General features: G+C 37.4%; 1 protein-coding gene across 1 annotated transcript in view; it reads right to left on the reverse strand.

The window, feature by feature from the left end:
- Positions 1-2,485: 2,485 nt before the first annotated feature.
- LOC133648936 (progesterone receptor-like) overlaps positions 2,486-10,591 on the reverse strand; it is a 33,637-nt gene continuing 25,531 nt past the window's right edge. The window contains exons 7-9 of the mRNA XM_062045492.1: positions 8,861-8,991; positions 8,621-8,772; positions 2,486-3,429 (exon numbers count right to left, since the gene is read on the reverse strand). Of these exons, the coding sequence (XP_061901476.1) occupies positions 3,265-3,429; positions 8,621-8,772; positions 8,861-8,991 (448 nt within the window). The 3' untranslated portion in view covers positions 2,486-3,264. The remainder of the gene's footprint in view (positions 3,430-8,620; positions 8,773-8,860; positions 8,992-10,591) is intronic.

Raw genomic sequence — 10,591 nt, forward strand, 5'->3', positions numbered from 1 at the left:
GTTTGTGCTCCATGCGGTTGATGTTAGCCAACAGGAAAAATCCCTCCTCCGCTCGAGTACGCATGTAATATTGATGCAGAGCAGACTCGGAAAAAAACACCGAAATGAAATAGAATCCAAACTGAGTTCAAATGTCGACATCAACACATACATTTTTGATTATTGCAAAACAGACAAGACGCCATTCCCTTTTAGAGCGAGCCGCAGCGGCGTGAGGAGCGGGGAATATATTCGCAAGTAAGCTAGAGCCTTCAGATCAGATTTTCCAATGAATCTGACTAATACTTGGTGAAATAAGTTTTTTAAAAAATGCTTTAATTGTGTTAAATGAATATTTAAAAAGTACAAATTGTATGCAAACTTGTGATGATTAATTGGATTGATTGATTGAAACGTTTATAAGTAGATTGTACAGTACAGTACATATTCCGTACAATTGACCACTAAATGGTAACACCCGAATAAGTTTTTCAACTTGTTTAAGTCGGGGTCCACGTTAATCAATTCATGGTAAAGACTTCTAAAGCAAATAAATCCTGACTTATGTCAGTATTTTCAGTGATTACTGAGGATGTCATGGCAACCTGTTGTAAAAAAAAATAGAGCGAATCAGTTTCCAGCCACATTTCAAAGCAACTGGAGATGGATTCAACACATGTCCAACGTGCTCAGGCCACGTCTAGCTGCTGCAGTTTCAGCAGACCACCGCTAGATGGCAGTACATCTAAACATTTTAACCGCCCTCTGTGTGGACAAAAGCATGGAAGGAAAATAGGGCATTGTTTTTCTGTATGTCTGCATTTCATCCAGAAGAACATGTCAGGTCAGAGGTCATGATACAGCTCAAAAAAATTATAATAATAATACATTTTCTTTATAATGCACTTTATATTTCTCAAAGTGCTACAAAGACAGAAGACAATTAAAAGTGTGTGGAAAAATTAATAAAATATGTTTTAGCTCAATTCAGAATGTGTGTGCAGTTTTGTTTTTTTGCAATCTCTTCAACAAAAATAATAACGTTCTTATAATGTATTATTTTTCTTTATTTAATTGATTTATCTGTAAATATTATAATTGTGTTTTCCTGCTGTTTCTTTCTTTTGGGGGGTGGCAACGTTGGGATATAAACAAAGAATATTTTGACATTTAGAACAGACAACAGATATATGATGTATGTACATATGATGTAATGGATAGGAATGTCTGATGCTGGATGTCAATAAAAAATGCAAATGAAAAAAAAGGCTAATAATAACGTTCTTATTTTTAATAACATTTAATTTGAATGAAGACAAAGGGTTTTGTCTCTTAATCGGTTGAATTCCATGTAGGGTATTTATCTGCGCATAGATCAGTCCGAAAGTCTCCGGCTGCCATTAGATTTGTTACTTTGGCAAGGCAATAAAGACCATCTGTAATTTTGTTCTCACCCTATTAGGATGCAATAAGAAAACAAATTAAGAAAAATACTAAAACATTTAAATGGCAATTACTGACCTGTCCTTATGCTACACTGGTACTATTGTGTAGTTAGTTATATTGTAAAGCATGCACAGAGGTAAAGCATAAAACATATAGTGTACATATATGAAATAATGTAACACTGCAACTCTAGCACTACCTATATATTTACTATGTGAAAATGCCAGCTGTTAAAACAATGTAATTACCACTTTCATGCATAGTGGACAACTATTTGCAACAGTGGATATTATCAGTACATTGATATTATACTAGGATGTGGGGACAACAACCAAGGAGTAATATCTTTATTAAAACTATTGTGATTAATCATGCGTCCTGAGACATCACTGGCTATATTTTGACTGAAATGTATAGTAGTGCTGCAAATGTATTTTTTATTGGTAAATACATTTACTGTTATTAGAACGTAACTTTAGTTTTTATTAGAATGTAGCAGTATTTTGTGGATATTAGTCCTATCATGTAAAGGTTATTTTTGAAATCAGGAGGCTCAATATTTTTGTATTGCACTTAACAGTATTTGAATGTTAAAATAAGTAAGCATTAAATGAATAAAATACGATTTTTTAAATAATACAGTAATATAAAGTTTAAAAATATGTCAACATTAAATAAATGAAATAACCAAGTTTGTTTTTTAAATTGTACTGTTCACAAAATATTCGTATTTATTTTTCTTATTCATAAAACATTTTTGATAATTTCAAATTATTCACAAAACATGTTTTTATTGATTTCATCAGTTTAAAATTCCCAAAACCTTTTGTCCACACAAGTGGTCATTTCACCAACTCCTTGAAAAATGTATGTTCTTCTAAATTTTTGTAAATGTTTGATGCTTAGAGAGTACTAGACACATCAGTAGGTCATACTAATTCCTGCATAAAAGGGTTAGAACAAGAATACCAGTGGTGTTCGTAGATGTTTGTGGAGTACTGTGTTGACGAACTAAACATTTTTTCTATTGTGTCATGCAGAAAACATTACACTCTTTCATGCTCCAGTTTTATTACGCGTTTGCCACAAAAGAGCAGGTTATCGGCTGGACCTTTTTTTTTTTGGTTCAGCACAAACCGTTCAGACTATCGGAGGTTACAATGAATACATACGTTACAACAAGGCACGTGCAAAAACATTTTTGAGAAAGCTCACTTGTAGAAAAGTTACAACAGTGAAAAAAATGGAAATTACATTGAAAAAACAAGGCAAATATAAAGAGAAATATAGTTACAGGTAGTGTTAATCAACTACAAAGTCAGTGTGGGCTCATTTCTTTTTTTCTTAAGTGACCGTCATAATGATGCAAATATAAATGGACAGAACATCAAAAGTGCAATAATCCCGCCCGTTTGCTAGTAGTTGACCATCTCCAAAGATGAGAGGAGCGTTCGGACGTTTTAAAAACGCCTTTGGATTCACAAACTTTTTTCAGCCAAGGTGCATACAGCAACATTCACCGTGGGGGAGAAGAGATTAGCCAAAAAACAACAAAGCAGTGCAGACAGATGAGTTAACTGCAAACTTACTCTTCAAAACTAACTAAATGTAGGCCTCAACAACATTTGATGTGCGTGACACTGAACAAGCACCAAGAAGAACATGGTAGATGTGATTAGATTACATTAGACAGGAAGAATGCGCTCAGTTCTCTGTTTCTGTCCAGATGCAGTACCTCTCTCTCTGCCTATCCATCATCCTCGTCACTCTTGATATTTTTTACCACAACTGCTCTAAGGAGTGAAAGTGGGAGCTCAAGTGACATCATGGCCCCTCTCTCTAAATGGCATTATGGAATAAAATAGGCTTGACCATGCCTGAGAGGATCTTGGGCACATGGACGCTGACAATCTCCGAGATCATCTCCGGGAAGTTGACGCAAGTCTGCAGGGACTGGGCTTCCCTGAACAGATCATAAGTGAACTGATGCAACTTGCGCACAACCTGCGAATGTAAAGGCAACATTCAGAGATTCTTAAAGGACCCTTATAATGCTGACAACACTGGAACTAAGTTCATAGTTCTGGACCTAAAAATTATGTCGACAGGTAAAATTAACCCCGAAAATAGACACAGTATAGTTTGTTTTCAAAGGAGTTTCAACACATTCAGAAGTCTTGTGGTACTCTGTCTTTTATTGTGTTATTCTATTATATTGATTTGTTTATATTGTTTTATTCTATTTTATTGAGGTATTTTATTCTATTATTATTTATTTTTTAAAATTGTTTACTTGTTTCATTTTAAATGCTTGCAATTTGATTACTTTTTATTGTTTATTTTTTATGTGCAGCACTCTGAAGACAGTTTTGTTGTGCTATATAAATAAAGGGGATTGGATTGGAACGGCCACTTTTAGCTCCAAAATGTGGGCGAGCCTGCATCAGCCTGCTGACATCACCTACAGAAGACTGGAGGCAATTTTATATTGCATTGTATGTGTTTTGGTAGCAGAATGATCAAATATGGCTGCCAGATGCATTGTTGCAGGTTGTGGCATCACAATTAACAAGGGATCAGCCTGCATACATTTCCAAATGATGGTGCTACGAGGAAAGTATGGACCTCTCCAGTCAAGTTCACTTGCGCCAAATGGGACGGACCAAACAAAAGGACTGCAATTGATTCTGACTTTGAAGAAGAAGGGTTTTGGTCAGGTTTTGGATGGAAAAATGTAAAAGACTCCAGATAAATGTGATCCCACAAATCAGGAGCACCCTCAAGGAGAAAAAGAAGAGCAGACCAGGGGCCTCATGTAACGAGCTTGCGTATGCACAAAAACCTGCCGTGCGCCCTTTTTCACAGCAAAGTTGAGATGCATCAAAACTGATGTTGACATTTCTACAGGTTGTGGTTTCTTTAGCGACACACAGAGGTGATGCTGGGTAACAGTTCACATAAAAAACTTTTACTCCTCAGACTGATTGACGTGCCCATCAGAGACATATAAACCAACCACCCACGCCCCTATCCCGACATTCAGGCTCGGCAACATTTGATTTCAACAATGTAAAAAATCCATCCATCGAGGCAAGGACATCTTTTTTTTTTAACCATGGCAGCATATCACAAAGGATACGAAAGACTTTGACTATTGTTTGATAACTCAATTTTTTATTAGAAAACAGTGGAGCTTCTTGCGGTAGCAACCATACGTGACATTCTCCTCGGTCGCCGATGCTGCGACTTCCCGCTACTGCTGTCCGCCTGACATGGCCGAGGACTCACAGGAACACGTTTTGACAGCAACAAGTGGTAAAATGATCGCCTCAATTAATTATTATATATTCTCATAAATACTAATATGAATATGAAGCATTTAATACATTGATGAAAAAGGGAATTTTGTGCCCTTGCCTCTATGTTTTTTACATCGTAAAAATCACATTTTGCCACAGCCCTAACACCTCTGTACGCCACCAAAGTATCCGCAGCCTGTAAAAATGTGCGTACGTCAGATATGAAGTTGCCGTGAGGCAGCGCACGTTTCCACGTCAACGTTAGTCTTGATACAACTCATCTTTGCCGCGAAAAAGGTTGTATGCCAGGTTTTTGTTACATGAGGCCCATAGTGCTCAAGAACGAGAGAAAGGGGTGATCTGCTAGTATTCTATTTTGCGTCCTCTTCTACTGATGTTTTCCTCAAATTGTTGAATGTGTCAAAATAGTAGTTTTACATGCCTTTCCTTTAGAACTAAATCAAGAGTTATGCTCTCACACTGATACGTACTGTATTGTGATGCTTGCTATAGAGCAGGGATGGGCAAACTACGGCCCACGGGTCACCCCCGGCCCGTTGGTCGCTTTAATCCGGCCCGCCAAATATTAAAATCGAATTGAGCAAAGATCTGTTTTGAGATGTGCCACAACAAAACTGATACTACTGGATATTTCTTATTGCCGAGAGCTCAAACCACTCGTAAACGTTTTTGTGTGTCTGTATGCGGAGTAAAACTATGGAACAAACTGGACTTACAACACAAGCAATGCCAAACTATTAATCGATTTAAACTATTATACAAACATGGGGTCTGGTTCAAATATAGAGATGAGGGTCTTTAATTTGACCTGCTGCTATACTCTGTCTCAAAGTGTTAACATGTGCTCAATGTTTCCTTACCATTATTGCTATGTTGTCTATTACCATTATTGCTATGATGTCTATTACCATTGTTGGTATATTCATTATTCCTACATTGTTGATACAAATGATTGTTACAGTGTAATAATTATTGTTACCTGTGGTAATGCCACTATGATACAACATCTGTATTATAATCCTTGAACAAAGTGAGAGTGAAACTCATGTGAATAATCACTGAATGGAGAACTGGGGGTGGGATTAAATAAGTTATCTTCTTCCCACTCCCTTTCAGGCAAAACTGGACAATAATGCACTATATTAATTTATATTATTATGTTTTGTCATTGCCTGAAATAAATAAATAAATGAAAAAAAAAGAAAAAAAAATACTAGACTTCGACGCACTGGCAAAAACAACACTGCTCCCACTAAAATAGAATCTAAGTGTAAAACCTTTAATACCATTTGTGTGTTTCTTTGATGATGTAATATTGTTAAAAACATATGTATTACGAGAGGTACAAGCGGTAGAAAATGGATGGATGATTAAAATAGCCCATGTTGGAGAAGCCTACTCTTAGTTCCAACAGATATGATATGCTTTGAAATGAATCATGTGCTCACCCGGCCCGTCTGTCAAATTTCAAAAGCCAATGTGGCCCCTGAGCTAAAAAGTTTGCCCACCCCTGCTATAGAGGGACTTCCTCAACTGTAACGTTTTCACGAGGCCTAACTGCCTTCAGGTTACTAGTGTGTACAATCTGGCTAATCAGACTCAGTAGACGAGATGTGCAGACACTGACATAGCTGAGCCTTCAGGGGTAAACTCATGATGAAAGACAGGAGGAACATATGTACCATGAACCGTCACAAATACACACCTGACTGACTTACATACTGAAATGCTGTTTTTTATCAATTCTGTACTATTCATTACAACAATATTTTTTTTCAGCTAATTTAATTTCTTTTCTTTTTTTTAATTGTGACATTAAACAAATAATGTCATTATTTTAGTAGAAGTAAAATGTAGCCCTACAATACTCAAATCAACTAAAAAACAACAAATCATAATAACATAAAAGACAATAATTGTGTACACATATGTGTTTAATTAAAAATAACATACGCATTGATAGATAAGATTCTACTCTACATTCAGCATCTGTGGGTAAGGAATAAGGCACAGTATTGTTCAGGTACGCCCTCTAGTGGTTGCCTGTATACACACAGTATATAAATAGTACAGTAGTCCACGTTCAGAAATGCTGAAGTATAGTTTGTGGTTTCACAATTGCTCATAAAGACCGAAAGAAATAACACAATGTCTGGATGTTTATCTTTCTGTGACCACTTCATCATTTTCTTTTATTTGTTGGGGTGGTTTTCTTCAAACTTGGACAGGCTTGGACTGTTAGTCTTGCCCTCACAAGTTACACTCTTGTTATCTGATCTCAGTCTGAAACCACCCTGATATTGAGTTTTACGACCTAATAAAATTTGAACATCATTAATCTTTTCATGCTGATAGAAGAGGAAATCAAATTGTGAAAAAAAAGGTGTAATTTAACACGCATATTTTAGACTCAAATACAGCAGTAATAAAGAAATATGAATGTAGTCCAACGGTATCTTAATGACACTTCTGTGGATATTTTTTTAGATTAAAGTAATATTTCTGCCACTTAATTTTAAACCCTAACAATAAAAATCTCCTGTACCAAAATAATTCCACCTGCATTGTCAATTTTATTAATTTGCAACGTGTTCAAACTTTTATAGATCACTTTTATGTGTGTAATATTAGTTTTATTGTGGTTTTTCATTTTTTGTTGGTTGCAGTAGTAAACCGAATACAATTTACAGTTATGTTGAAGTGTTTTCTGTGCGCATGTCACCATGGCCGTTACTTAATTTGAAAGCATAGCATTTTTACACTATTGCATACTACTAACAAATAATATTGTAATATGATATCACAACAACACTCATCAGAATCCTGCATTATTATTCATGTAAAAGCAGCAATTTTGCTATTAGGGCAGGGGTCTCAAACCCAATTCACTTGAGGGTCGTTTGGGAGAGAAACTGGGTGAGGCTGGGCGGCTTGAAGTATTCACTTCATAATCACTTTTTAACCATATGATGAAATTTGTCAACTACTTCTACCAGCAGCTGTAGGGACTAGGGTTGTCCTGATGCCGACATTTTTGTACCGGTACCAAATTGTATTTCGGTACTTTTAGAAAATCAAGCGGACAACAAAAAAAAACATATGTTTCTTACTTCACTCAAAGAACAATTTTAGAAGATTAAGCAGTTCCCCTTTAAGTCAAAATAATTGTAAAATTGAATTTAAAAAGTGGTATATTTTGACACTATAGATAGAGTATACTTGGGGACAGCCAGAGACACTTTTGGCTTGCTTAACGAATGTTGCTCTTTGTGTTGCCCAATGTGGGTTTGTTGTGCCCTTCATTTTTGTGTGCACCATCCTGTGGGATTCAAAATTAATAGCGGGACAAAATTACACTAAACTATTAAATTAAGTAGAGGGCCAAAAAATAAGGTCCTGCAGGCCACAAATCTGAGACCCCTGTATAAGGGTGTGAAAAAGTCCCTAATGAGGTTACTTGGGTCGAATGGTTTCTGCACCAAGTGGAGACAGATTCAAGCATATTAGGAGAAATTACAATCTGAGATATTTTGCGGAAGTCTGCATTAGGTGGCGACTTGTCCAGGGCATACCCCGCCTTCCGCCCAAATGCAGCTGGGATAGGCTCCAGCCACCCCCGTGACCCCAAGCGGGACAAGCGGTAGCGGTGGATGGATAGTACAGAGGGGGAACCTTAATGCCTTCAAGTCTCTACATTAAGGATAAGTCGCTGCTGGGAGAAGTCCCAACCTTGATGTACTTTGATTTACACAATTTTCCACTAAAAGCACTTAAAGCGACACAAACGCCAGTGACATTTATACACCGTTCAAAGTCAGAGTATGGTGTGTGTGTGTGTGTGTGTGTGTATGTGTGTGTGTTTGTGTGTGTATTACCAACTGGAGGTAGTCCAGCAGTTCTGTGAGCTGAAACAGCCTGTGTGTCCGGGTGGTCTCGCCGCGGTTGCTGGCCAAGCGGTCCAACTCCTTCATGTAGGAGGTCCGTAGATCATCAAAACAGCGCTGGTTCTTCAGGCCCTCCACTGGCACTGAGACCACAAGGCCGTCATATAACATCTCCCATTGCATCAATAGTCATATTTCAGCTGCTGACTTGGCATTATTTGCCGGACTCACGAATGCTGAAGAGGACCAGCGCCTTCATGCACAGGAACTCCTCTTTGGTGACCTTCAGCGTGCAGAAACGTTGGGAGAGCATCTTCATCCGCATACAGTGTTCATACATACTGGATACCTGCATACGCTGGCTGTATGGAATAGACACAATGAAAGGCAGGATGAGTGGAAAGACGTGACTAAGAAGATGCAAGGAGGGTAAGGCGTAGAGAAATATTAGGGGAAAAAAAGCCGCCTAAACGCGATAGAAACGAGCAAAAACGCAGCGGCAGCGGCAGAGGTGAGCTAGATGGATAATGGAAAAAGGGAACGACAGCCAGGCTGAGAAAGATGGAGGTCATGAAGGGGGGCAGGCGCAGTAGCCATTACCATGCAGGTCAGAGGCGACCCAATAGAGTGGGACCACCACCAACACACAATGTGTTTTTGCTACCAAGGCCACCAAGCTTGTATGTCACATGCACTTTCACCACCCACTTATACTTACTACTAATTAAGGTGCTCATTGAATGTGTATAGTAAAAGATAAATAAACACATTATTTGTATTAATGTGGGATCAGAACAAAAATACTTGTAATTGTTTGTCTTTTTGACCCATGACAGAAGAAAACAAATCAGGTGTCACAAGGATTATTGCAGTATTACAGTGGCAGCTCGGTTTTCCAAAGCCCCACTTTTCATATCATTTGTTTTTCAACAAAGATTTTTGCCAAAATTTTGCTCACTATCTTGGATATCCTACGACTAAACATTACGCACAACAAACTAGTTTGTTTGGCCGCTAATTAGGGATGGGCGATATGGCCTAAAATATATATCGCCATCGATATTGCAGCCTCTTGCGATAACAATATATGTATGTGTGTATGTATATATATATATATATATTCCCTCTGGGTACTCCGGCTTCCTCCCACCGCCAAAGACATGCACCTGGGGATAGGTTGATTGGCAACACTAAATTGGCCCTAGTGTGTGAATGTGAGTGTGAATGTTGTCTGTCTATCTGTGTTGGCCCTGCGATGAGGTGGTGACTTGTCCAGGGTGTACGCCGCTTTCCGCCCGAATACAGCTGGCGACCCCAAAAGGTAGAAAATGTATATATATATATATGTATGTATGTATGTATGTATGTATGTATGTATGTATGTATGTATGTATGTATGTATGTAAGTATATATATATATATATATATAAGTAAGAAAACAAAATATACATTTTTGGGTTATTTATTTACCAAATTTGAAAAATCGTTCACCAAAAATATTTTTCTTAGTGGAATATTTGATGTGAAGTAATCGGATTTGGATAGGTCAATAATTCATAATAACATTGATTTTGATTCAATATTATGTTTTGAGCAATGACAGTTTGAAAGAAAAAAAACAGCTTTGTTTTATTAGTCAACATTGCAACTTTTTCTAAATTACATTTAACCTTTAAGCTTTTTTATTTCACTTTTGTTATGTTTTTGTTTATTTTAATAGTATTTTTAGAATGTGCCCTGGGCTTTTAAAACATTAGCTGTGGGCCGCAAATGGCCTCCGGGGCACACTTTTGACACCCCTGCTATAGATAATAAAAAATTAAATTGGATAAATCTATGGATAAAACGCAGAGCCTGGCGACGCATGCGCGTTTATCATAACTCTCTCGCTCTCTCTGTCTCTTCCCCTTCCTCACGAATGCTGCTGCGTGCACAATTTGTTTTGTTTTTAACCCCTTCTTA

The sequence above is a fragment of the Entelurus aequoreus genome, linkage group LG04 (assembly GCF_033978785.1).
Source record: "Entelurus aequoreus isolate RoL-2023_Sb linkage group LG04, RoL_Eaeq_v1.1, whole genome shotgun sequence".
Taxonomy (NCBI): domain Eukaryota; kingdom Metazoa; phylum Chordata; class Actinopteri; order Syngnathiformes; family Syngnathidae; genus Entelurus; species Entelurus aequoreus.